Source organism: Peromyscus eremicus, chromosome 10 (genome assembly GCF_949786415.1).
Source record: "Peromyscus eremicus chromosome 10, PerEre_H2_v1, whole genome shotgun sequence".
Classification (NCBI taxonomy): domain Eukaryota; kingdom Metazoa; phylum Chordata; class Mammalia; order Rodentia; family Cricetidae; genus Peromyscus; species Peromyscus eremicus.
Window position 1 is genome coordinate 11,400,654 of NC_081426.1, and position 27,503 is coordinate 11,428,156.

At 48.4% G+C, this 27,503-nt stretch overlaps 1 protein-coding gene across 1 annotated transcript in view; it reads right to left on the minus strand.

Moving 5' to 3' along the window:
* Positions 1 to 3,721: 3,721 nt before the first annotated feature.
* Positions 3,722 to 27,503, minus strand: part of Spred2 (sprouty related EVH1 domain containing 2) — a 61,146-nt gene continuing 37,364 nt past the window's right edge. Inside the window, exons 3-6 of the mRNA XM_059274988.1 lie at positions 25,635 to 25,803; positions 22,315 to 22,379; positions 9,251 to 9,388; positions 3,722 to 6,874 (exon numbers count right to left, since the gene is read on the minus strand). Of these exons, the coding sequence (XP_059130971.1) occupies positions 6,206 to 6,874; positions 9,251 to 9,388; positions 22,315 to 22,379; positions 25,635 to 25,803 (1,041 nt within the window). The 3' untranslated portion in view covers positions 3,722 to 6,205. The remainder of the gene's footprint in view (positions 6,875 to 9,250; positions 9,389 to 22,314; positions 22,380 to 25,634; positions 25,804 to 27,503) is intronic.

Sequence of the window (27,503 nt, forward strand, 5' to 3'; positions counted from 1 at the left end):
ATTAGACTCACTTTACTAATTTTTTAATTAAGATTTTTTTTTTTTTGTCTCTGAGACAGGGTTTCTCTGTGTAACAGCTCTGGCTGTCCTGGAACTTGATCTGTAAGCCAAGCTGGCCTCGAACACACAGAGATCCGCCTGCCTCTGCCTCTCAAATGCTAGGATTAAAGGCGTGCGCCACCACCACCATTGGAAAAAACAATTTTTTTTTTTGAGACAAGCCTCACTCTATGCAGTGAGACCTCCAACTGGTTGGCCCCAAACTCACAGAAATCCACTTGCCTCTGCCTCCTAAGTGCTGGAATTAAGGGTGGGTGCCACCCTGTCTGGCACAGAGGAACAGTATGAGGCATCCACAGTTCTGTCTGTTCTGTGCTGGGGAATGTACCCATTTCCTAGGCACACTAGCTAAGTCCTACCTCAAGCTACGTCTCCCGCCACTGCAGTTTGCATGCACTTGGCTCTCCCTGTCATTGGTTTCTGTAACTCTGGATCAGAGAGCTGAAGAGAAGAAAGCACTTTGGAAATCACTCAGCTCATCACATCCACAGTCAGGCACAAAGCACTCATTGTTCCTGGAGGAAAGGTGAGCAGGGCTAAAGACAACTCAACCATGAAAGAGATTAGCACCAGCGCAGGGAAACCTGGCCTTCTGCACTGGGACCACAGGAGGCTGTCTTGAAGGCAAACCACACCCTTCGGAGGTTCCATCCTGTGCATCTCCAAGTCTCCTTCAAGGAAGAAGAGTCAGCTAAAGAGGTTCTTTGAGCCTCAAAAGCAGTTGCCTCAGAAGGTGTTTCCCCAGAGCTGGCACACCGAAGCCGCGGTGTGGGGGTGGCGGGTGCAGGGCTGCTCCACCCCAAGTTGGCTGCAGAGCTTGGCAGTGCAAGACAGGAAAGATGCAAGATTGAGAGGTCATGTAAAGCACGCTGAGGCCAGACACTGTGTGGCAGGGTCTGGTCCCTTCGTTGTTTTCAAGCATCTGGTTTAGGCCTAAACACATGGGGGCTGGGGTGGAGCTGTGGGAGCTCAGTATGTAGAAAGGCCCTAGGTTTGAGCTCCAGAACTCCCAACACAGGAAAACAAAGGCCACCAAGTGTGGGTCAGATAACCATCTCATTCCAAAAGGCCTGCAGTAAAAACGCCTGTAGCCAAGGGTGATTTCACAAGCTCTGGTGTCCTTTTACAAGCCTGCTTGCATTCCGTGACAAATAGCAAACTGCCCCGCGGGGTCCCTTGAACAAGGCTTCACAGCCCATGCTTTTCCCTTTGGAAATGGACTCATTTTGGGGATAGATGTCCACCACTGGGGGAGGGGGAGCAGTGGCGACCTCACTGGAAGAAGAGGAGCAGAGGCTTGGCTTGGGGGAGAGCACCCCAGAGTCCACACAAATGTCCTGAGTTCTGGCAGACAGGGCCCTGAAGTTGAGCAAGTAAGTACCTTTGAGCTGGGACCAGCTCTCTCCACAGAACGGCTTAGACAAAGGCCACTGCCTTTTTCCATGTTGCACATTCTGGCTGCCCAGAATCCAGCCAGCTGTGAACCCCTGCAGGCAGTAGCTGTATATCTCTACGGGCAGCAGCTGGCTGTTAGGATATTTGGAAGGGTAACCAAACTGAGCATTGTAGTTAGAAAAAGGACGGAGTAAGTTGCGGATGGACTTACAAAATGCCCACCACATGCTTCAGCCTTCGGTGCCTTGAAGCAAGTGAAGTGGCCTTTTCCAGTGGCCGATCTTCCCTCAAGGCCCAGAACAAACAAGGAACCAAGGAAGTGATTTGCCTCCCGCGGATCGGATCACATTACGGAACCACCATGCAGGGCACGGGTAACAGTACCCGTTGTCAAGCCAGAGTTCACACCCTGTCTCGCCTCACCTGGCCCGTTTCCCACAAGTGGGTTGAGGTTTGTTTTCTTTGGACAGGCACTCCTCCAGCCTGTGGATGCGGAATGGACACAGCAGGAAGGGGAAACCAATCAGGGAGATGGCCCCAGGAAATAGCGACCTGTTCTGAGATTTGCAGGGGTACAGAGCGTCTTGTGACTAGCTGATGAGGACTAAATGTGTCTCTATTCACAGACCTCCACTGTGAGAAGGCCCCTGCTAGCCCGCACTCCCGTTCTATGTAAATCTCTCCCGTAGGGTTCCTGGAAGGCTGGTTGCCTTGAATTCACTATATAGTACAAGCCGACACTGAACTCAAAGCAATCCTCCTGTCTCCGACTTTTTTGTTTGTTTTTTTCAAGACAGAGTGAGAAGGGGGCTGGAGAGGTGGCTCGGAGGTGAAGAGCACTGGCTGTTCTTCCAGAGGTCTTGAGTTCAATTCCCAGCAACCACATGGTGGCTCACAACCATCTATAATGAGATCTGGTGCCCTCTTCCGGCCTGCAAGCATGCAGACAGAACACTGTATACATAATAAATACATCTTAAAAAAAAAAAAGAGTGATCTTTCACGTGGGTGGGTGTTAGGAACCGAAGGGGGGTCCTGTGAAAGCAGCAAGCGCCGTTAATCCGAGTGGGGTCTTGTTGTTTCGTTTGTCATCTCTGCCTCAGCCCATCGTCTCAAGTTTAAGGCTCAGTAAGTGTCAGTCCCTTTAAAGGTGAGTGTTTTGCATCACTGAATACATTCAACAGAAGTGGGAGGGGCAGAAATGATGATGGGTTAAAAAGGCGGCTGGGGGCTGAGTGCCTTCCCATAGAGTCCAGTTCAATTTCCCAGCACCCACGCTGCGTGGCTCACAACCACTTGTAACTCCAGCTCCAGGGCATCTTGCATATATTCACACCAACACACAAATAAAAAAAATAAAATTTCAAGCATAAATATGAAACTTAAGAGTAGTCATCTGCCTGAGGACAAGTGGCTGGTGATGGCAGACTACTGTGACCATGCGACGTCACACATATGGGCCTCCTTCGTGTGACGAGAGCGCGAATGTTTCATTTTGTGGAGCCTCAAAGTGAGATTCATAGCCAGCCTCGTTCCTGGTACTGAATCCGTGTCATTCCTGAGGCAGTCTGGGCGGGCGGCCTACTCAGTCCGAGGTTCACTTTCCAAGCAGGGAGGGACCCAGAAGCTTGGGACAAGGCCCCTTAAGAACTTGGGGCCTGTCCCTAGCCAGCCTGGCCAGGCCCTGCCGTGTGACTATGGAGTCACCTTAGTTCCCGTTCTTACTTTGGTTTCTTGGCTGTCAAACACCGGGAGGGACAAAGAAGGTCAGGAGAGGTCTTATGATGTTTCCCCCACACCGGCTCACCTGGGGTGGGTGGGGCACAGAGACCCTCCTGTTTCCTAACACTTTAGCACCCACCTTGTATCTGACCTCGCTGGGGCTTGGGAACGTTAGAAAAAGAATGGAGTGTGTGTGGGGTGGTCTGTATACCTCTTTACCATTCTATGGAGAAGCCTCTTCTCTAACCCTCAAAAGGGCTATTTTATCTTCTCCCGGGGACCGCCTTGTAGCTTTGTGGCATCCAAAAGACCCATTTGGAAAGTGGGCCGGAGAGACGCCCTGGGACCATTTGTCTTCTGAGAACCGTCTCCCATCCCCCTTCCCTCTGCCTGGGCTTCAGCAGGGATGAGTGGAAAACAGCTCAGAGAAAGTATAGCCTCTCTTGAGGAGTGCTTGTGGGGAAGAACCTCCTAAAAACCGATCCACGGCCCCATCCCATCCTTCGTGAGGACTCCAGTCAGACAAAATACCCACAGCCAACGGTCTGATAGGTTGTGTTTATATTTACACAGTACATTTTAAAGCAATGGCTACGTTGGTCATACATATTAGAAACCATAAAAAAAGTTAAGAACTAAAATGTACATCATACACTTGTATATATATATATATATATTTATATATATATTTTTTACAGAGGTAAAAAGGCTTATTATAAAAAAATCAATACAACAGGGGTTTTAGTATACAGGTGAATGAATTATGCTCAGGCACTTTAATTTGTTAATGTGAGCAAATAGCTTGGGAGTCAGGGAAACTTCGGAACAGGAAATCTTTTGGCTAGGTTTTGTTACCACGGATATAAAAATAAAATCTGAATAATTTCTCTCAAATGATTGACGTCAGCACGGCAAAGCTGACTGGGAAAATACTAGACACTGTTCAGCCGCAGTGTGGCAATTAAACGTATTTACATAAATGTCCCCATGGCTGTCTTTGTGCCCTTAACCGCTGCCTTCACAAACCAAAAACGATGTGCGGAGTAAGACTGACTAGCAGAACTCTTAAGAAGAGTGGAAAGGAGAGGGGCAGAGCCAAGGCAGGAACGGGAAGCAACCGGGATGCGGGTTCTCACTGAAATAAATAGGGGCACTTGAACTGAGGTCTGAGGAGACGGAGATTAGTGTTGTGCTTTGTAGAGAGGCGACTTGGAGAAAGTCCCTCGGGCCGGGGACAGGCATCTCCACAGCACTGGAGGCTGGCTGGAGGCAGTCTGGATGGTCTCCTGGCACGGAGACCCCCCCTTCGACAACGATGGTAGCTCTCTGCACCTTTTCTACAATAGATAGTCCCCACGCAGTCATCCTAACAAAGGAAAACGTCTACCAACTAACTCGGAAACACACTCATTATCTACACTGATGATCTGTCTAAAGAAACTTGGCAGGCTGTCACGGCGAGCAGAAAACTTTGCCACTAAGGTAAGCATGCCTAGCATTTTCCCAGTATGACTGACACACTGGAAAAAAGTCCTTTTCCTTGAAGACTGATGTCCTGTGTGCAATAGGGGGAGGGGGAAGGAGAAGGGACCGAGCCTGCCTTCCGCTGGGAATTACCGTGGAAAGGTCTCGGTGGGAAGAACAGTCAGCGGTAACAAGCATGGCCCCTGCGGTCCCCGCGAAGTTCTGATTGTACTATGCTAGGTATAGGTAACCACTTCCACGTTTCTTTTTTCTCCTTCAAGATTTGGCTCTTCCTTGCAACATATTTTACAAAATGTTCTCTTTCCTCCTCTAGCAAATTAGAAGCCTTTTATGTGGCTCAGCCACAGGTAGAGTCAGTTGGTGATCTACCCTTATCTGTGCACCCCAAGTGGCAAGTGTGGGTGCGGAGTTGCAAGAGAAAAGACACTTAGGCATTGGAAGGGTTTTTATATATGGCCTTGTTTTTTCCTAAGTATAAATGAATTGAGCCCCAAATTAAAACAAAAACATAAGCCTAAACAAAATGCAAGCCACCACTAATTTGCGGTATTTAAAATTCCCCCTGAATGATATAAAATAGTCGCAGGGGGCAGGAAACAGCTACAGTTTTAGTCACAATTTTTAGTGTTTTTCAACTGGAACTTGTTCCCAAAACACTGGTTTGTGTTTGAATAAATCCGCTTGGTTTGCAAAATAATGAGTGAAATTTACTTCACAATTCTAATATTGCTAGGATTTTAGAAGTGGCAACACAATTCTAAAAAAAGTCCTATTGTAGGGGTAAACTGGGCAGGCTCATAAAAACCCAAAATCCCCTTTCTAACCCTGGTCCAAGAGGATGCAACGCAATTTGAGGAATTTTTCCTGATTTTTCACACATTAATCTGAAGTTAAGGCTCAATTCAAGTCATTTTAAAGGTAACTGCTTTGCATCAGCGAATGAATTCCACAGGTAGGGGAGGGGCAGAGGACGAAGATGGGCTGAAGACAGAAACCTGCAGCCACGGAGGAGGGAAGTTTGGCTTTAGGAGTTAAAGCCCTATTGTTCTGTGGTAACAAGCTTGTTCATCCAGCTCACCTCCTCGAGAGACAACACCACGCTGCACGGTACAATACTTAGGGTTTCACCATTAGGTCACATCTCCGAGGAACCCGTGCTTGTGGGTGACCGGCAAGCCCCACCCGGAGACAGACAGTCTCCGGTACTCGTGGGATCTAAACCCTCCGGATCTAAAAGCTTCTACTGCAGATTCCTTAGGACTGGAAAGGGGTGGGGAGGAGGGACCGGAGATGAACACGTGGTCGAGACAGCATGATCACAGGCTGGTAAAACACACGCGTCTATGCAGAAGGCTCCTTTCTTCAAAACACTGCGAGAGTACGGGTACTGGCTGACACAGGGTGGCAGCTTACCAGGGTTTGGAATGACGTCACAAGGGGCCAGGGAGCCTGGGAGAAGATGGGAGGGGGGACGGGGAGGGGTAATGCAAGAGACAAGTTCCCTGTGGCTGTGGGTGGGAGAGGGGTCAAGTGGGAAACTGAGTCACACGGCGGCTTTGTGCTTCCCGCCGCAGCACCTGCACATCACTCCACAGTGGTAACAGGCCCGAAGGGGAAGGTAACAGCACATACAGGGGGCCAAGAAGGACAAGGCAATGAGCGCCAACCACCGGAGGCAAAATTTCTCGTCGCTGGTGTCGCACGAGCAAGGGTCCGTGTAGTCTCCCTCGGGGTCCGACATGCAGTGGTAGAGCATACTGTCCGCGCACCACATACAGCTCACGCGTCTTATGCAAGTTCTCACAGCATCCGGCGCATCCTGGCAGTGGCCCCTACGGTTCTCCTCGTGGTTGAACATGTCCCTGCAATACACGCACCGCGAGCGCTCGCCGTCTTCCTTGCGCCGTCGGGACTTGCCCCTGGCTGGCTGCGTCTTGATCACGCTGCTACCATGGCTTTTAGGATCCTCGCCGAAGCCAAAGTCTGAGGAGTCTACATAAGGGTAATTATAGTCGTGTTTGGGGACCTCGCCCTTGGCGAAGCGCACGTAGGAGTCCGCGTCCTCCGCGGTATCCAGGTACTTGCTGCGCACTGGAGCGTGCCGGTAATCTTCATAGCCGCTGGTCATCCAGATCTTCTCCCGCGGGTTAATGCGTACGATTTCCTCGTCATCCTCTGGGAAGGTGACCTGGGGGTAGGACCGCGGCAACCGCTGTCCAGGGAAAAACCAGATACTGTTACAGCCCCGGGACTCCATGGAGAGCTGCCAAAGAAAAGATCTGCTGGCCCTCCCTTCCAAGATTTGTAGGAAGAGCTGACAATCTTTTCTGGACAGCTTGTCACTCCCAGATGCTTTTCACATTGTGAGCCTCAATTATGAGAGCCCAGTTTAAGCAGTTTTGCCGTTTCGTTGGAAGGTCTGCCCATCTTAAGAGCAGTTTGAGCTCAGCTGGTGAATTCTTGCCAAGCAAGTAGGAAGTCCTGAAGTCAATCAGTCCCCTGCATCCCATAGACCAGGCGCCAAGCCCTCGCCTGTAACCCCAGCAGTTGGGAGATGGAGGCAGATCAGTACACTCAATGTCTTTCTCTGGTACCCTGGGCTAAGGAAGACCCCTGTCTCAAAAGGGAGTATCTAGCTGCGCAGTGGTGGCCACATGCCTTTAATCCCAGGCAGAGGCAGGCAGATCTCTGTGAGTTCAAGGCCAGCCTGGTCTACAAAACAGGTTCCTGGATAGGCTCCAAAGCTACACAGAGAAACCCGTCTGGAAAACTGAACAAACAAAAAAAGTAGTACAGTTGGGTAAGTCCAACATTCTCATCACGTGAAGAGGAAAAATAGGTCCTGCCTCACTTCCAATCCCCACCTTCTGTGTCGCTCAGGTCTGCTGCACTCAGGGTGCCCTGTGCTGAGCCGACGACCTCTAACATGGTACTGCAGTTCTGTACATTTTTTATATAGTGTGCACTCATCGGGACAAACGCTAGCTGCTTATTTATTTAGAGACAGGGTCTCACTGTCAAGCCTGGATGTCCTGGAACTCACAGAGACCTGTCTGCTTCTGCCTCAGCCTCCTGGGTGCTAGTACTGAAGGTGTGAAGCCACCAATCCCTGGGGAGGGAAAAAAAAGAGAAAGAGCACACAAGGTACCCTAGTCTGTGTTGTAACTATAATCTGATTGAGAAGATGGATGTACAAATGTGAGAAAGATAAGGTTCCAGATGCTGATCTTAATCCTACAAGCATCCTTGATGGTTAATCCACTGGTCAATTTGATGCATCATCAGGGAGACAGCCTTGTAGGGGATTATCTTTTTTTTTTTTTTTTTCCTTTTTCTTTTGGTTTTTCAAGACAGGGTTTCTCTAACATCCCTAGCTGTCCTGGAACTCACTCTGCAGACCAGGCTGGCTTCGAACTGACGGAGATCTGCGACCCCCCCCCCCAAAGTGCTGGGGTGAAAGGTGTGTGTCACCACCACCCAGCTGGGGGATTGTCTTGATTAAGTTAATTGGGGTGGGAAGACACACCCATTGTGGGAAGAGAGATTCCCTGGGCTGGAATCCTGGACTGTATAAAAAGGTGAGCTGAGTACAAGCCTTCTTCTCCTGGCTGTTGATACAACGTGGCCAGGTGCCTCAAGCTTCTGCTGCCGTGACTTTACCCACCACGAGGATGGGCTGTGAAGGCCCTTGCTCTTGGAAGCTGCTCCCCCCACACACACTTTAAGGTGTTTGTGTCACACAGCAACAACCAAGCGTGGGGACTGCAGGCCTGGTTTAAAATCAAGTATTTTGTTGTTGAGTTTTTCTGTTTGTTTAAGACAGGCTCTCGCTTTTGCCCAAACTAGCCTGGAATTCACCATGTAGCCCAGGCTGGCCTACCTCAGCCTCCCAAATTCAGGATTACAGGTGTATGCCACCACGCCCAGCTCAAAAATGAACACTTTAATGTCACAATATGAGCAAGCACACAGTAAAACCATCTTAAAACAGCAACAAAAACAAAACAAAATCTCCCTGCCCAGTACTTGCTGCTTCTCACTTCGAGTCAGCCAAGAGGCCACATAATCCACAGAGGCACCAGTCTACTCCCCACGATTTGGGAACCTGTTCCACAAACAGCTACTCAGTAAATATTTGTTGAATGACTGAATTCAGACTGCAGTTATATGCATCCCCCTGAGCAAGACTGGGCCTGCAGCCCACATGGAAGGGGTGCAAGCCAAGGGTGCAGCATTCCTGGACTGGGGCCCTGGGCTTTAACAGGCACGAGGCCCTCTGGATAGAGGAACAGGGAGGCCCAGCACCCCGGGCAAGGACTGTGGGGGCCTGGACCACCTTCCCCCGGGCACTCCACAGCTCTACCATGTTCTCATCTGTGAACTAGGGATGCCAATGCCCTGCCTCAGAGTGATTGGATAAAAGCAAGCAGAGCATACACAGGGGTGAGGCAAGGGGCCGTGTGAGGCCGAGCGGGGACCACCAGAACACCTCCACCATGGCTGTGGGGACAGCAGGGGGTGGGGGTGGGGGGAGAAGGCCATACGGAGCTGTCCTTATGTCTCCAGAGGGATGAAGTCCCCTGCTCACCTGGTCGGGGTGGTAATGGTCCATGGGGTATGGGTCAAGGGTGTAAATCCTCCGGTGCTCACACGATGTGGGGGAGGAGATTGTCCTCGTATGCTGCTCCCTCTTCTGAGAGGAATTAGAAGAACTGTCTGTAGCTGTCTGTTTGGAGAGAAGCAATGAAGAGTTCATTTAAAGAGAAACCAAAAACCAACAGGGCATGCCCGATGGCTCAGGAGGTGAGAAAGGGCTTTGCTGTGCAGGTCTTGACCACCTGACCTCACCTCCTAGAACCTGCAGCACGAGAGAATTGACTTCCAAAAGCTGTCCTCTGTCTTCCGCATTTGCCATGGCACACACAAGTACACATGAGCATGCACACACTCACACTCACACACACAAATAAGTAAACAACGACAAAACACACAAGCTCTACCATGCACTACCCAAACACCACCTGTTTCCTGACTGTGGTGTCTTCCTGGACCTTCCAATCCCTGTTTATTTTTAATGATTTTTTTTTTTTAAAGACGGGGTCTGGTTATATAGCCCTGGCCTGCCTGGAACTCATCATACAGCCCAGGCCTGCCTCTGCCTCCCCAATGTTGGATTAAAAGTGTGTGTTGGGGCTGGAGAAATGGCCCAGTGGTTAAGCACACTTGCAGGTTTTGCAGAAGACCTGGGTTCGATTCTCAGCATCCACATCACATCACACAGCTCCACTGCCTGCGACTCCAATTCTACGGGATCTAATGTCCTCTTCTGGCCTCCACCGGCACTTCTATGGATGTGGTGCACACACAAACAAGCAGGCATATGCACATACACACAAAATAATTAAAAAATAAAAACATAAAAAAGGTGCGTGCTAGCACACCTCGCTTATTTTATTTTTAATAATGTGCATGTGAGTGCAGGTGCCCTTGGAGGCCAGAAGGGGGCACTGGACCCCTAGAGCTGACAGGGAGTTGGAGGCACCTGAGCTGGGTGCTATGAGCAGTTAAAGATGCTTTTAACCTTTAAGGCATCTCTCTAACCCCAGTGGATTTTTCTTTGTTTTTGGATACACACAAACAAACCCAGGGTGGCTTGAACTTCTGACTCTACTCCTTGTTGTAGGATATTTGTACACCGAGTGAAGATATAGTGCTGTGGTTGGTTTAATAAGGAGCTGAATGGCCAACAACTAGGCAGGAGGTACAGGCAGGCTTTCCAAGGAGAGAGAAGTGGAAAAAGGAATCTAGGTGTGTGGGGATGCCAGGGGACATGGAGAGGAAACAGGAAATGCAAGACGGAAGAGAGGTAACACCATGCGACAGAATGTAAATTAATATAAATGCATTAATTTAAGTTATAAGAGCTAGTTAGGAACAAGCCTAAGCTATCGGCCAAGCTTTCATAATTAATAAGAAGTTTTATGTCTTTATTTGTGAGCTGGTGGCCCAAAGAAAAATCTGACTAAAACCTCCCAAGTTGGGATCAGAGAGAGGTATGGACTAATTCTCCTGGTTTTCCGATCTTGAGTGCATCTTAGACATGTCAAGGACCAGACTGTCTCAACATGAAGTAGTTAGCTCAGTAGGCAGGGAGGCCCAGCAGCAAGACCTTGGAAAGACAAGTTGGTTTTCTAAGTGCAGAAACAGCACTGGGCCATGGCGAAAAGGGCTATATACTTGGATCCCACCAGCCACTGTGGTTGCTGTGAACCTGGCTGCTAGGCACCAGGACAAGAGGAGATATACATTAAGTGGAAATAAAAGCCCCCTCCACCTCTTTTGAGACAGGGTTTGTCTATGTAGCCCTGGCTGTCCTTGATCTCAGAGGCTGGCCTGTCTCTTCCTGGTGAATACTCACAGCTTAATGGGCTACTCTTGAGGGATCTTGGAAGATAAGAATGCTTAGAACACACGTGGACAACGGAGGTCTGTCCTGTAGCGTTTCAGACGGTAGCGAAGCAACCACTGAGATTTGATGACTGAGGGCGTTAGTGTGATACTTTGGCTAAAAAAGTGTGTGTGCTGATCGTCTGGGGCCGAAGAATCGACAGCTGACCGACAACCGGGCAACAGTACCGAGGTGAAACTTCTGCTTCCCTGGGACAAGGGTATGCTGGGCAAGCTGGGGCTGCCGAAGCAGCTGTGATCAATGAGAGATCAGCACCAGTGATCGCTCAGTGATCTTCTCTTGCAGAAGAAGTGGAATCTTCTGCGCTTCTTTGAGAAAACCATGTCTTCACAGTGAGAACACAGAGCTGGCCCATGGGAGGCAGGCTGTATTTTGCATGTGCCATAGAACTTGGCAAATAGTCTGCAAGCACTGTCCAGGGGGAACTGGTTTTGAGGGTGTGAGGTTGTCATGGAGAGCAGCTGAAGCTTGGTCCAGCGGACAATCATCAGAGGGGCCATTGGTGAAAGTGCAGCCTCAGCTGTGATGGAGACCCCAGGAGACCAGAGACGGACCCCAGAAGAGCAGCAGGTGTTAGCGGAGCCAGCTTAAACTATGGGACAAGCTGTGCTTCCTGCCGATGGCAGGACTGGAGAAGTGGGACTCCCCAAGCCCCTTAGAGCCAGAAAGCTACACAATGAGGGAGTTCCAGATGCCAGACATCGAGCTACAGGATTTCTGACGTACACTGCTGTTTTGTTTTTGTTTTGATCTAATCATTTTTATGGCCTGGTTCTTCCCTTTTGGAATAAATATGAAACTTATTTTTAGTTTTACAGGATCCCAGAGTTAAGAGACTGGGTTTTTAAAGCTGTAGTATATTTATATTGTGATATTAACACAAGCTCTTGAGACAAGGCTATGGTTTAAAGTGACATGTTTCTGTGTCAGGTTGACAAGGGTTGAGTGTCCTAGTTAGCGTTAACTGTCAACTTTACAGTCCAGTCACCTGAGAAAGGAGTCTCGATTGAGGGACTGTCCAGACTGACTGGCCTGTGGCCATGAATGTGGGCGACTGTTAACTGCTATAGGAGCACCCAGCCCACCGTGGGTGACACTATTCCCTGGGCAGGTGAGCCTGTGAGCCTTCGTGGTTTCTGCTTCAAATTCTTGCTTGTACACTCCTCCCCCAATTCCCCCCAATGATGGACTGTGACAAGGAAATGTGAGCCAAATAAATCTCTCCACTGTGTAAACGGCTTTCGGTCACGGCATTTGTCACAGAAACAGGAGGGGACTAGAATACAAGGAATGCAAGAGAGAGATGGGGAAGGTCAGAATTTATTTCAGGTTTGTGCTATCCGACAAATCTTGCCAAGTGCTGATGTGACGGAGGCATGTACCTGGGAAGAGGTTCACCTATTATCCTGTGGTTGCCAGAGGGCAGGTTAAGTGCCACACAAGGCATGCACATGCACACGCGCGCGCGCGCGCGCGCGCACACACACACACACACACACACACACACACACACACACAAGCCAGCAAGATCCTGAAGTATTCCAGTGACTCTGCCAACTTCAACTCCAAGACCTGACCACCGAGGCTGTTTTTAATCTTCCTTGCTCTGGGAGAGGTTTCACTAGACGAACTTCAGGGCTCCGCACTCGAGAACAAAAGTGAAGTTCTCTCTAATCACTCTGGGCCTGGGACCCGAACTCTTAGGAGAGGCGGTTCCTCCAACAGGCCTCCCAGTGAGCGAGCAGAGGCAGCGTTGGGGTTAGATCCACCTCACCAGTGCCTCCGGCTGTATTCGGAAAGCGGGGACTGGGCACGGCAGACTCCTCTGTACCCGTGAGCCTCTGAATGATTATTTTATAAGCAGCTGCGGAACCACGGGTGGAGAGACTCATCTGGACCTCGGACTGGACAGGACCGGAGGAACTTCACGCTACACTCCTCAATGCAGGAAGCACAGCCCTGGGCACCGAACCACAGTGGAATATTATGCTGACAGTAGTAGGTTTCGGGTTTTTTTTTTTTTTTTTTTTGGCTCAGGTAGGCTGGATTTCAGTGACTCTCCACATTAGTAGGTAGAAGTTGACCTCTTAGTCAAGCTGACTTCTTAACTCCAGTTTTTACATTTGTAAAACGGGGCTAAAATCCTCAAGGTTATTTTAAAAATGAAACAAGGCTTAACATGTCTATATTAGTTATCCTTCTGTGGCTGTGATAGAACACAGGGACCAAGGTGACTTATAGAAAACAAGAACAGCTTAGCGCTCACATCCCAAACTGAAAGCAGAACCCAGAGACTGAGTGGCTCCTGAGACCTGAAAGCCCACCCCCACCCCCCACCCCCTGACACACTCCCTCAGCAATGCCACACCTCCTCAGATTTCACGAACTTCCTACCACCTTGGGACCAAGTGTTCAAAAGCTCAAGACTTACAGATTTCCTATTCCAACTAGCCCATTCCACTTCCTGCCCCCCATAGACTCATGGCCATATCATAACATAAAATGCATTCAGTCCAACTTCAAAGTCTTTTGGTCTCAACATTGTTTAAAAGTCTGAATTTCAAGCTGGGCATGGTGGCACAAGCTTTTAACAACAGCACTTGGGAGGCAGAGGCAGGCAGATCTCTGTGAGTTCGAGGCCAGCCTGGTCTACAGAGTGAGTTCCAGGACAGCCAGGGCTTATGTAGAGAGGCACTATCTCAAAACAAAACAATAACAACGAAGTCCAAAGTTCAAATCTCTTCCAATCAAGGCAACCTCTTAACTGTAGGATGAAAAGCAAATCACACACTTCCAATATACAATGGTATAGACTACATCACCATTCCAAAAGAGAGGAGTTAGGGAACGGAGAGGGAGCACGGACCAAACAAGACCCCAATCTGGCAGGACAGACTCAAACTCCTGTAGCTCTACGTTCAGCCTTACAAGGCTCTGTCTTCCAGCTCTGCTGCCCGCAACACACGTCTCTCTCGGGCTAGCTCTACCCTCTGTGTGTGAGCGGCTCCGGCACTGCTAACATCTTGGGGTCTCCAGTTCGACTCAGGCTTTGTTTTCATAGCTTTACACAATGGCCTCTCAGGGCCTTCGCAGGGGCCCTGCTACATACCGCCTGGCCTTGGCTCTCCTTAACCACAGAGGACGATTCCACAGACCCTTTATTCCTGTATACCCTGCAGGACTCTAAAGCCAGGACCACGTGGACACTGCCAAGTGCAGCCGCCCGCCTGGGATAGAGCCCCGACACCCTGATTTACATCTGCAGTCGCCTTCCCTTTTTTTGCTGTTTAGGAACAGAATTTCCTTGGCTCTTTCCTTTCACAAATGAGAAGCACCTTCCCTTTGCTCCACTGCACATCAGGCCTCTACTTATCTCGTTTCTTTCAGCACGAGCCTTGGTCTTTTCCCCAAGTGTATTTCTGCATTTCTTTCTGCCCATTTGATCATTTTTAATTGTTGACCTGTGTAAGAGTGATTATGAGTGACCAAGTGACAGAGTCAGTATTAGGCTGTCTTGAAATCTCTTTTGCCAAAGAAATTAGGCCATTGCTTTTAACTCTAGCCTCAGGCAAGTTCTTCAGACAATGGCATAAAGCAGCTACATTCTTTGCCAAAATATCCCAAGAATCGTCTCCAGCTGTCTTAATCTGACTTTCTATTTCTGTGAAGAGACACCATGATCATGGCCACTGTTATAAAGGAAAACATTTCATTGAGGCTGGCTGACAGTTTAGAAGTGTAGATCATTATCATCATGGCGGGAAACATGGCAGCATGCCGCAGGCTGACAGGTGCTGGAGAAGGAGCTGAGTGTTCCACATCTTGACACACAGGGAGCAGGAGACTGTCATACTAGGCTTAGCTTAAGCATATGGGACTTAATAGCCCACCTCCACAGTGACATACTTCCTCCAACAAGACCACACCCCCTAACTGTGCCTCTTCCTATGGGCCAAGACTCATGAGTCTATGGGGGCCATTCCGATTTAAACCACCACATCAACTTAGCGGCTTGTATTTCCCCCTCTGAAACTCTTAAGTTGGGTCTCCACAGTCCACACAGCTCTAAGCACCGCTGTCGTCCAAGCTCCTGCTGAGATGATCCATTATGCTTTACTTATAGCATTCAAAGTCTCAAAGTCTTCCACATTCCTCCAAAACAGCATGGTCAGGCCCGTCTATCAACTTCTGTATTAGTCACTTCCCTGCTGCTATGATAAGACAACACAACCAAGGTAACTTATAAAAGCTTCTACCCATTTCCTTTCATCATAGACTTCTAGATCTTCCACTGGAAGACCCTGGGTGTCACCACCTAACTTCTCAGGATCTGCTGTTGTGACTCCACAGTCCTTCAGCTCACATGAATGATCTATGTATGGTTTCTCTTTCCAAACCACCCACTACCCCACACCTGCATGGACAGTCTATTGTTCTTTTATCACATCTGTCTTACTAATATTTGATATAACTTGTTAATGTCATACACACAATATAAAAATCAAACTTTAGGCTGGGCGGTGGTGGCACATGCCCTTAATACCAGCACTTGGGAGGCAGAGGCAGGTGGATCTCTGAGTTCAAGGCCAGCTTTGTCTATAGAGCAAGTTCCGGCACAGCCAGGGCTACATAGAGAAACTCTGTTTCAAAAACAAACAAACAAACAAACAAACAAACAAACACAAAACAAAAATAAAACTTTAGAATAAAACTTAAGTTACAAAAAGGCCAAAATTAAAAACAGAAAACAAAAACAAAACAGAAAAAAACCAGCAACAGGAAACTTATTAGAAAAACACCAAATAAATCTACTCCACCCACCACACAGGGCTCAACTTGTTTTATCTTCAGGGTTCTGTATTTTGCTTCTGCAAACTGATGATTACAAAATTCAAGAAGTTTACTGAATCAAGACTGAAAAGCAGCACAATTTACAAATACTCAAAAGCCCAACCCGGACAAAGTAAAGCTCTAACTCCCGGGGTGGGTGGGAGGAGCCGAGAAATCACAAGGGGCAGCAGCAGTGAACGGCCACCAAGTCATAACCTGCTAGCAAAAACCAGGGTGTTACAGGTTCAAGCACAGGGCCTGAGGGTGGACTGTTTTCCAGTCTGGGGACAACATGGACAGAAGTGCAGTCTGCTGGGGAAAAAGAAAGGGTCATATTTCCTGTGTGAAGGGAGAAACCTAAGGGCCCAGGGAACACCAAAGCACACACACACTGTTCGTTCCTGCTGGTCTCTGGTGCTGACGCCTCACACAGCCACGGGACTTCTCGGTTCAGGGAAGACCAGCCCGCTGTGGGGACCCCTCTAAGCACACAGGGGAGACACGGACGTGCCAGCATCCATCGCTCTCGGCTTGCTGTTGCCTTTGCTTCTTGCTCTCCAGTACGTTTATCCTGTTGTAGCTGCTGCCACACATCAGAACCCAGCTTCTCTGCCCTCTAACGTAAACTGAGGACCAGCAGGCCTCTGAGCATCCTCCAGGCCTCAAGCACCAGACTACTGTAAGATGTGTGACTACCCAGTTCTCAGCAAGGTATGGTGGGTAGCTCCTGCCGGACTACCCAGCCCACAGTGTGTAAACCAATCTAATAAATTTATGATAGATATTCACCCCATTAGCTGTGTTCCTCTAGAGGACCACGAGGACCACGGTGTGGTAGGCCTCCCTGTGGTCCAGCCTTCGGTAACTGTTTTCGGATTTCAAGGGTATATAACATTCACTGTAGCAGGTCTTGAGCCCACTACAGGACCAGGATATGAGGAACCACTGACCAATGCTTATTTCTTTCTAAATAACTAGAGTCCAAGACAACGTTCAAACACGACTCTTGGATTTGGTGGTTATTTAAAAGATGGAGTAGCTGCTGCCTGTGGTAGTGCACGCCTGTGATCCCAGCATTTGACAGACGGAGGGAAGAAGACCAGCAGAGTTCAGGGCCATCCTCAGCGACACAGCAGTTCAAGGCACCCAGCCTGAGGTTCCCGGCTATGTGAGATCATGTCTCAGAAAACAAGGGCCTGGCGTGATAGCTCATGTTTTTAATGTTAGCACTCAGGAGGCAGAGGCAGGAGGATTTCTGTGAGTTCAATGCTAGCCAGGTGTACATATTGACAGCCAACACTACAAAGAGAAACCTTATCTCAAACAAAACAAAACAGTAACAACAACAATAACAAAATAAAGTTAATTATTCAATCAAGGAAGAGAACAGCACTAGTGACTGGAAGGGTTGCTAGGTAGTACTGGTTGCTCGCCCACCATGAACCAGCTGCGTGACCTTATGTAAACTACCCACCTGAACCCTGGATCCTCCTCTCTGTAAAATCATACACCGCTACTTTATTTCTCAGAAACAAGGTGGCTAGAGCAGATGAATTCACCATCCTCTGCAATCAAGATCTTGCTGAGGCAGAGGCATGCCTACAGCTCTACACATCTCTGAGTTAGTGCCTATCATTTATCTATCCATCCCCACCCCCAGACAGGGTTTCTTTGTTTAGCCCTGGCTGTCCTGGAACTTGCTCTGTAGACCAGGCTGGCCTCAAACTCAAGAGATCTGACTGCCTCTGCCTCCTGAGTGCTGGGATTAAAGTTATGCACCACCACACCGGGCTCACTCATCTACTTTTAATGTGCTATTATTTATTTGGTTTGAATGAAAATGGTCCCCATAGGCCCACAGCGATTGGCACCATTGGGAGGTGTGGCCTTGTTGGGGGAGGTGTGTCACTTACTGGGGTGGGCTCTGGGGTTTCAGATGCTCAAGCCAGGCCCAGTGTGTCTCTCTTTTCCTACTGCCCGCCAACCCAGACACAGAACTCCTGGCTCCTTCACTGCCATGTTGGCCTGCATGCTGCCATAATTCCCACCATGCTGATTGTGGACTAAACCTTTGAACCTAGAAGCCAGCCCCAATTAAATGTTTTCCTGTATAAAAATGGCCATGGTCATGGTGTCTCTTCACAGCAATAAAACCCAAACTAAAACAGTGGCCACACAGTGGACCCCCTGAATGCACAGGTTCTACATTTATGGATTCAATCAACTGCTACTGTGATCACTGGCCCTTGGCTTACACACATGTGTAATCTCACTGAGTGAGACCTTGTCTCAAACACCACCACCACACACACACACACACACACACACACACACACACCACACAGTAAAAAACAACCCAAGAATTAGAATAACAAAAACTCACACAGAGCAGTAGCTATTCAAGAATTTCTGGTGGGGCCTCTGACAGGAGAGACGTGGACAGGCACAGGCTTGGGTAATGAAACGGAGGGGACAGGCTTAGGAGGAATGGGGGACAGGGAGAGCAGACAACAACGTTGGCAGATGACAAGAATGTAGACAGGTACCTTCCCACAGGAAGACAGTCCCGTTTCTCATTTTGAGACGTGACCAGGACAAGTTGATTCCAAGGGATCACTATGACCGTTTGAAAAGTGTTGGGGCAGAGAGAGCCACTGCTTTGTGAGCCCACAAGGTCACATGAGCACTCCACAGAACAGGTTACTCTCTTCTGAGGGGAGCGTCCTCAGGGACCTAACCCCTCCTGGCAGGCCCCGTTTCTGAAAGACTCCACCAACTACCAACTATCGGCACACTGGGGACTAAGCTGCAACATGTGAACCCTTGGTGTCCCCGAAGTTCAGCCATGTGCGGGCTCCTAAGCACCCATGGTGTCGAGAGCACCCTGTGTCCCCCAAACCCCAAGGAATCCTAAGAACTAGGGAAACCTCTGGCTCCAATGGCAGAGACAGAAAACACACATGCTTGACATCTCCGGTCACAACTCTATGAGGGCTCCGAATGCAAGCAGTAACCTCTGAAAACGGTCGTAATTCTCAAGAATCACAAGAGGGGGCGCTCAGCAGCGTTTATACCCTTTGTGACAGGAATTCCAAGCTCTAAACATTTGTCTTCCAAAACCGGTTTGAGAACACTTTACCCACTTGGGAAGTGTGGAACTCAGTGGCTGCTCGCTTCCTTGGCTCACACTCCTTTACTGTCTTGGGACGGAATGTCTAGTTACAGTGAGCTGGTCAATGAACAGGAATGTGGCATGTCCGCCCCCCACCCCCATTTTCCCACAGCCAACAGCCTGGGAATTAATATGGGCCTTTCCTGGGGAAGGGAGGTACTGTTATAAATAGGCCCATGTTTGTAAACAGGCAAGTGACCCTATACACCAGGTCTACCCGGAATGCAGTCTGTCGAGGGCACCTTTAACCCAGTGTCAGCCGTTCCCAGAGTGCGGCTTACAGGACGAGACCGAGAGGATTCAGGTTTCTATCACCCGTTCCCTTCTCACCCGCCTCAGTCTATAAATCACTTCTGGCAGGTAGCTGGGAAGCAGCTGCCAATTACGATTCTGCTCCGGCTCACAGGAAACCACCTTTAACCTCCCTGCTGTTGTGCGTCTCCCCAAACGTGACAAAAGAACAGATGTGAGCACATGCCAACTGCTGAGAGGATCTGCCTGTTCGGCCAGTCTACCAGCCGCTCCAAGGAAGGCCGGCCCAGTTCATTCCTGACGGTCCCACTACACAATGTTTCTGCGACATCCGGACCACGACGCTCCATAGCCTCCTCTCCTCCTACTATCTTCGCCCCAGAGCTCCAAAATCCTGTGCAGAAGCCAGGGAAGCCACCCCTCAGTGAAGTGTGTTCCGACCCCTGCCTTATGTGTAGACGGGACAATCTTCCACCGTCTGCCTTCTGCCCGTTCTCAGGCTTCCCGTGGGTCAAACTCAGTTCTTCAAGCCCTACCATTGGTTCTGTGATCGTTGGTGCCTTGGCCTACACACCTATATAGTCCCAAAGCAGTGTCTTTCACACCAATGGCCACAAACTGTAAGTGCAGAGAAACAAATTTAATCAATTACTCCCCATATTTTAAAATGTGAAACTAAAACAAGTTAACAACAGCTTACAAAAGGCAGTCTTGGGGGCAACTGGGTAATTATAAAGGAGATATTAGACAACGTTCTGAAATTTTAGTGCTCTCTGTAGAAGAGGCCTTGCTATATTTAAATACCTTCATTCAACTTTATTTCCTGTTTTATTTTAGGTTTACAAACAAACAAAACTGAGCTAAAGGCACTGAGACTCCCTGTACACTCTTTGCCTCAAACTATACAGCTCTATTAGCCATGCTGCCTGCCCACCATACTATGTATTTGTTAAAAATCAATAAACTGTCCAGGTGTGCTGGTGCCCTCAATTAATCTCAGCCCTAGGGAGGCAGAGACAGACGAATGAATCTGTGAGTTCAAGGCTAGCCTAGTCAACAAAGCAAGTTCCAGGTCAGTCAGGGCTACACAGTGAAATCCTTTTTCAAAACAAAACAAAAACCCAACTACAACCCACAAATGATCCCGACTCTCAGTTTTCCCTATGCTTCGGTTACAGATTCTATGGGTTGGGACAGCCGTACAGTGACATGTGTCTACTATCAGAGCATCAGAACAGATCAGCCTCCCTAAAAGTCCTCTGTGATTGCTCTTTACGGGAATGCATGGTAAAGACATTAGGAGATGGGCTGGTGGATGAGTCAGTGGGTAAGAGCACTTGCTGCTCTTCCAGAGGAAGTGAGTGTGGGTCCCAGCATCCACGTCGGGTGGCTCACAACCCCGCTAATTACAGCTCCAGGTGATAGGATCCCCCTTCCTGGCATCCACGGGCACCAATTACAAGTAGTGTACATGCACAGGCACACATACACACAAACAAACATATACGCACAAAAATCAACCAAGCAATAAAGAAGAAAATTAGGGGAATTTACACTGAACTGGATTAGTTAAAAAAAAAAAAAAAACAACTCTCTCTCTATGTGTCTTAAGACACACTGGCACTCTTATGGCCAACTCATTGTTGGCCCGTGAGATAACTGTCTTCCAGAGAAGTGCTTGCCACACAAGCCTGGAGACCCAGGTTTGATTCCTCAGACCCCACGTAAAGGTCGTGAGAGAGAACAGATACCACGTAGAACACCGTGACATACATACATACCACCCCCCCCCCCCCCCCCCGTCCTACGCAGACACAAACACAATAACAATAAATACAAAGGTAAAAGTATTGACTGTCAACCTGCCTGACAGGCTCTAATCAGAGACTAACTGTACCTACTAGTACTTAGAATAGGTTATCCTCTAGCTGTGCCTGTGAAGCATTATCTCGATGAGGTTAATGAGAAAGAAAGATCCACCCGAGAAGTGGGCAGCACCATTTCCTGGCCGGGGTCCTGCACTCACACTGAGTAACAGGATGATGGTGATGTCTAGGGGAGCAGCAGCATTCATGGTTGATTGCAGACACAACGTGATCTGCTGTCTCAAGCTCCTGCTGTAATGACTACATGGCCATATACGATGGCCTGTAACCACCATACACTGTGAGCCAGAAGAACCCTGTCTTCCTCAAGTCTCGTTTGTTAGGACACTTTAGGGGAGTCACAGGAACATATAACTAGCAAGTCCACCGAATCTAGGTGCTGTATACAAGCAGTCACCATGCCAACTCTTTACACTTTCCATTAAAAAAAAAAACAAAAAAACAGGAAGGGAATCAGACAAAACCAAATACAGTATGAAGATTAGCTTTCAAGTGTCCACTGACGTGAATATGCCTGCTGGGTCACCATAACGCCTTTTTCATTGTGGGTCAAGGTGCTCAGCTTCAAACTCCGCTTGACACCCACTCACCACTCCAAGCACGGTGGACGGGGGAGGTGGGGGGGGGTGGGAGTGGGGGGTGGCCTTCTGACTTTCCTTTGGCACCAATGTGTTCGCAGAAGATTGTGAGGAGGAGGGCCAATTGTCCAGGTCTGCCTGGGACTGTCCTGGGCAAATCAGAGCAGCTGGCCCCTGAATGTGCCAGTAGCCCTTAGGAGCTGAACTTTGATGGTGTGGGAGTGTGGGCCGTACCACTGCAAGTCTGAGCAAGGAGGTCAAGACCAGAACGTGAAACACTGGGAGGATGGAGTGTCCTCTAACAGCAGCCACAAAGCAACTTCAAATGCCACATTGCAAAATGTCCTTAATGGGCAACTTCCCAGATATTCATCTACTACGGGGGGGGGGGGGGGGGGGGGGGGGGGGGAGGGGGGGCGGGGGGGGGGCGCGCGGGCCCACACACGACACACAAAGGAAACTTACTGTAAAAACGTCATCATCGCCAAGCTCAGCTTCATTATGAATAGTGGAAGATGAGGTCGTTGACCCTAAAAAGACAAGAATGTAATTAAATCAATCAAGTTGTGGATGACTGACTTCAATCATCTAGAAGTGTGAAGTGTGGTGGCCGGTTTTTGTTCTGTTTTCCTTGAGTGCTGAGGACTGAACCCAGGACTTTGTGCATGCTAAGCGGGTCACATCTACCCCTGAGTCACACCCCCAGCCTTTGAAAGCATATTTTGTCTTTCTTCCTTTCTTTCTTTCTTTTTTTTTTTTAAAGTAAATTTTTTTTTTAAGATTTATTTATTATGTATACAGTATTCTGTCTGCATGTATCCCTGCAGGCCAGAAGAGGGCACCAGGTCTCATTATAGATGGTTGTGAGCCACCATGTGGGTGCTGGGAATTGAACTCAGGACCTCTGGAAGAACAGCCAGTGCTCTTAACCTCTGAGCCATCTCTCCAGCCCCCCTTTCTTTATTTTGACAGTACGAGGGACCCAGGGCCTCATGTACACCAGAGGCACTCACCACTGAACTACTGTCCCCAGAGGTCATCCTTTGCACTGGAGAGGGCCATGGAGGAGGTGAAGAGAGCCTGCCTACTCCTCTGAAAGGTTCGAATCAGGCTCAGGCTCTCGGTGACCTCAGGGTCTCATCCGAGTAGGGGAAACACCAAAGATGTCTCCATTAGATCTACCCAGCCTCAGAGAAGCTGGGCTTCCATTTCCCTGATCTTTTTTCACTTCCTGTTGAGGAAGTCCTAATCCCCACCCCCCACCCCCACCCCTTTACCACCTTTCTGAATTCAGACCCTGCACTCCCTGGCCACATTATGGGAGCTGTGTTGTAAGCAGACACTAAGAGCCCCAACAACTTGGCTTTGCTTTTTCCAGGACAAAATTAAGGTTTCTGCTAGAAATCCAGCTAATCCCATCATGAAATGATCTGGTAGTTCAAGTTCAACTTTCTTGTTCACCTCTTTATCCAGTCTGCACATCAGTGCAGCAACACCCACCCCCTAACCTCATCCCCGGGTTCTCCCACCAACAGGAGCCAGGAATGTGGAGGTCAATTCAATAGATGCACCTAAAGAGAAACAGTCTTTATAAAAACACATAAAGTGTGTGTGTGTGTGTGTGTGTGTGTGTGTGTGTGTGTGTAAGAGAGAGAGAGAACAAGAATGCCATGGCATTCCTTGGTAAGAGGACAACTTGTGGAAATTGGTCATTTCCTTCACCGTGTGGGTCCCAGGAATCAAACTCAAGTACCGAGGCTTGGTGGTAATCCTGACTTGGTGTTACCATGCCTCAGGGTCCCAGTACCTTAGATACTGATCTGTAACTGAAGTGTGCAGAAGTGGAGAGTCGGAATGTTTGTGGCCTAAGGCTTTTCCAGGCCCGTCGTGGGCACTGGCTGCACACGGGGCAGAAAGGGCCCTTTCGATTTGCAGCAGATCCACTGTGTTGTTTCTGCGCAGTCCCTAGCAGTTAAAAATGGGCTGAATTACCACTTCATGACATCAGCGCTTCACTATCTTCTTTTCTTAAAACTTCTCATTTTTTTTTATGTCTACGGAGTGTTTTGCCTACATGGTTGTGTACTAATTGTGCGTCTGGTGTCCTGGGAGGCCAGACGAGGAAACCCTGAAACTATGTGGGTGCTGGGAATCAAACCCCGATACCAGTGGAGGGCAACCAGTGCCCTAAACCACTGAGCCATCTCTCCAGCCCCATTTCACCATCTTCTAATCCTGTCATAAATTCAGTAATAAAATGCTCTCTTTCTTAAAGCATTTCTCCTGTATAAAACAATTCATTACTATTAGTAATATCTGGAGGCCATTGATAACTATAAATATATCTCAAAGCACTTTCTTTAAATAATAATAAAAAAAGCACCTTCTACTTTGACTTTCTTAACTTTTGTTCTATTTATTGTTAGCATGTATGTGAGTTTGTCCAGGCATGCCTACAGCACAGAGATTGCATGTGGAGGTCAGACAGTAAGTTAGGGGGTCCCTCCTGCCCTGACTGCAGGCTCCAGGGATGGGTCCCCTCTCCCTCTGCGGGCTCCAGGGATGGGTCCCCTCCCCCTCTGCGGGCTCCAGGGAGGGTCTGGGTCGTGAGGCCGCACATCAAGTGCTCTGACCACTAAGCTTTCTGAGAGCCCCACTTTACACTTCTCGTTTTTGTTTTTTTGAGGCAGGGTCTCTCTATAGAGTCCTGGCTCCCGGCTATGGGCAGGAACTTGCTGTTAAGACTAGACTGGCCTCAAACTCACAAAGATCTTCCTGTCTGTGCCTCCTGAGCGCTGGGATTAAAGGTGAGTGCTATAATATCTAGCACTCTACACATTTAAAAATTTTAAATAGTAACTTGAAATAGTGTAGGAATCCTGTTGTTCTTAAAAATGAAACAAAAAAGGAAAAAGGAATCTGACTGTTTATGTGCATTTGCCCACAAGAGAAGTAATTTATTCTTGTGGTGGAGTTCTAGCCTGTTAACCTAGGTTTCAAATGAAATATGTGGCTTAGTTTCTTTTTTCTTTTCTCTCTCTCTATCAGCCCCCCGGCCCCCAAGACAGGGTTTCCCTGTGTAGCCTTGGCTGTCCTGAAACTCACTCTGTAGACCAGGTTGGCCTTGAACTCAGAGATCCACTTGCCTCTGCCTCCCGAGTGCTGGGATTAAAGGTGTGTGCCACCACTTGGCTTAGTTTCTTTTAAAGTACGGGTGTTTTGCATGTGAGTCTGTGTACCACATGTGTGTGGTGCCTGTGGAGGCTTCCTTGGAACTTGGGTTACTGGTGGTCAGTAGCCAACTTTTAGGTGCTAGGAGGAGTGCTGGAAACCTAACCCGGATCCTCTGCAAGAGCAGCCACAGCCTTTAATCACTAAGCCGTCTCCCCAGCTTGCTTACGTTCTTCTAACGGACCCTTTGTGCTACACACCGGTGACTTACGTCACACAGAAAACAATCTCCAGAGCAGGCACATCCCTTCCGACGGTCAGCACCGGTGAAGTGGGTGAGCCCCACACCCACACGGAAACCCAGAGCTGCCGGCTGGTTTCCCAGTACACGCTCAGCCAGCTGGGCCAACTCACTCTGAACCCCTCACCTTTCCCCTGCGCTGTCTCCAACTGTTCACCTAGGGTGTTCTGAAAGTTTCGATATCTCATGATCTTCCAATGGTCCCAAACCCTCCTATAAACACGCCACGGATAAAAGATGGCCGACCGTGGGAATGAAAAAGAATCTGGAATATTCCACAGTCCCTCTAAGGGTGCAGTGACAAATCCAGTACCTTCTATCAGGTCTTCAATGGCTTTTCTCACACCCCTGTCAAAGGCTCGTGCATCCGCAGGGCTTTGGAAAGTAAGACCAAACTTCCTATTGTCGACCTTCCAATGATGAAACGTCGGGTTGGCTTTGGTGTAGACCAAGTCCTTTCTGACATAGCATTCCAATACCACCTAAAGGATTGAAACACAGGCTGGTTACTTGTGGGACAGCCACGGTGGCGTCTGTCGTAAGCCTCACTGAGAACCATCCTGGATGGTAACAAAAGGACACCGGCCCCTGGTGTGTGCCTCTCCACTGGAGCAAAGAGCTGATTCCTACTGACCAACCATCTTCTCTGCTCCCTGCACTCGGGGTTCTGCTAAGTTCCACCGTCCTGGCTGTCCTCCTGCCTCCAATGGGGGCTTCTGTTGTCTTTTGCCTCCCCTCCTGGTCCCCACGGGTGTCTCCCTGTGTCTGTGAACTCAACAAGCTGAATATGAATTAGTCTCTCCCAACTTCTTCATATCTATCTGGCAATGCCAACACTTGTCTGTTCATTGGCTCTGGCTCAAAACGTCTGGTTATCTTTGCCGCCTGTTCCTCTGTCCCTCTAGGCTGTGAGTCACCAGGTCCACTTCCTGTGCATACGGCCCCCATTTCAGTTCTAATCTGGTGGCATTACTACTAACTGTACATTAGGATTATTTGCATACTCTCCATGTTCCTAATGAGTCAATCTAAGGAATGGCTTTCGGTCTTTGCATCAAACCCAGTCCGATTTACCTAAGATGGAAAACACCGGAAAAACAAACAGGGTCACATGGACTCCACAGGACACCTCAAATGCTACTCGCTACACTCACAATTAATTCTGTACCTGATTCAACAGTCTCTAATAGTTTCTAATGTATTAATCTTGTTCCCCTAGTTAGATGGCAAGATATATTATAGCACAACTCCCCTTTTAATGCAGCGCTGTCGATGACAGACACCAATGTTTAGTTCATGTCATAGAAGTTTGCAATCAAGCAGACACCAACTTCATGTTCTCATTAATAAAAACCCCAAACGATTTAATAGCTTTATCACAAACACCGAAGTGACTCTGCTGGGTTTTCACAGCCCTGACCACGTTTTGCAAAGCCCTGCCATTAACACAATGTGGGATTGTTAATCTAGGTCAAATGCAGGGCAAGCATAAAAGTTTACCTAAACGAGGGTAAATCTAAATTAAAGAATAAATTTCAAGAATATGTCAAAGCAGTAAGAAATAAAATACTGCTCACTAAATGTTCTCTAAATTAATAACAATAGTCAAAGTGGCATATTAATAGCAGCACTGAGTGGTAATTTTGTAACATCGTATTGAAGAGGACAGCCTCTGATAATTCTATTTATGATTAAATTGCTTATCATGGTCATTTTCCCCTAAGAATAGCACAATGACTAAATGCCAGCCCAGCTTCATTCCAAATTGGGGAAGTCCAAATAATCAAGGCTTTAACTAACAAATGTCATCCATTTCAGAATCCAAAGGCTTCAATTCAAAGTCTCAAGTTATTATTACTTATTTTTTTTCTTTGCCAAAACAAAGAGACTCAATTTTCCTGTATTTTTAGAATGAAAAAAAAAAATCAGCCTTTGGTTATCATTGTCTAACCATTTCTTTTCGGTAGCTTTGATCTCTCCATGTATTTGAAGATGACCTTCCAAATCCTCCTCCATGCTGGGATTACAGGTTGTGTTATCATGCCCAGTTCAAACCATGCTGGAGATGGAACCCATGGCTTTGTGCATGTTAGGCAAGCACTCTACCAACTGAGCCCCTGCCCCAGCCCTTGAGTTAGGAGATTTATTTACGTGAACGCCAGAAGGGCTCCAGCCTTGTTCT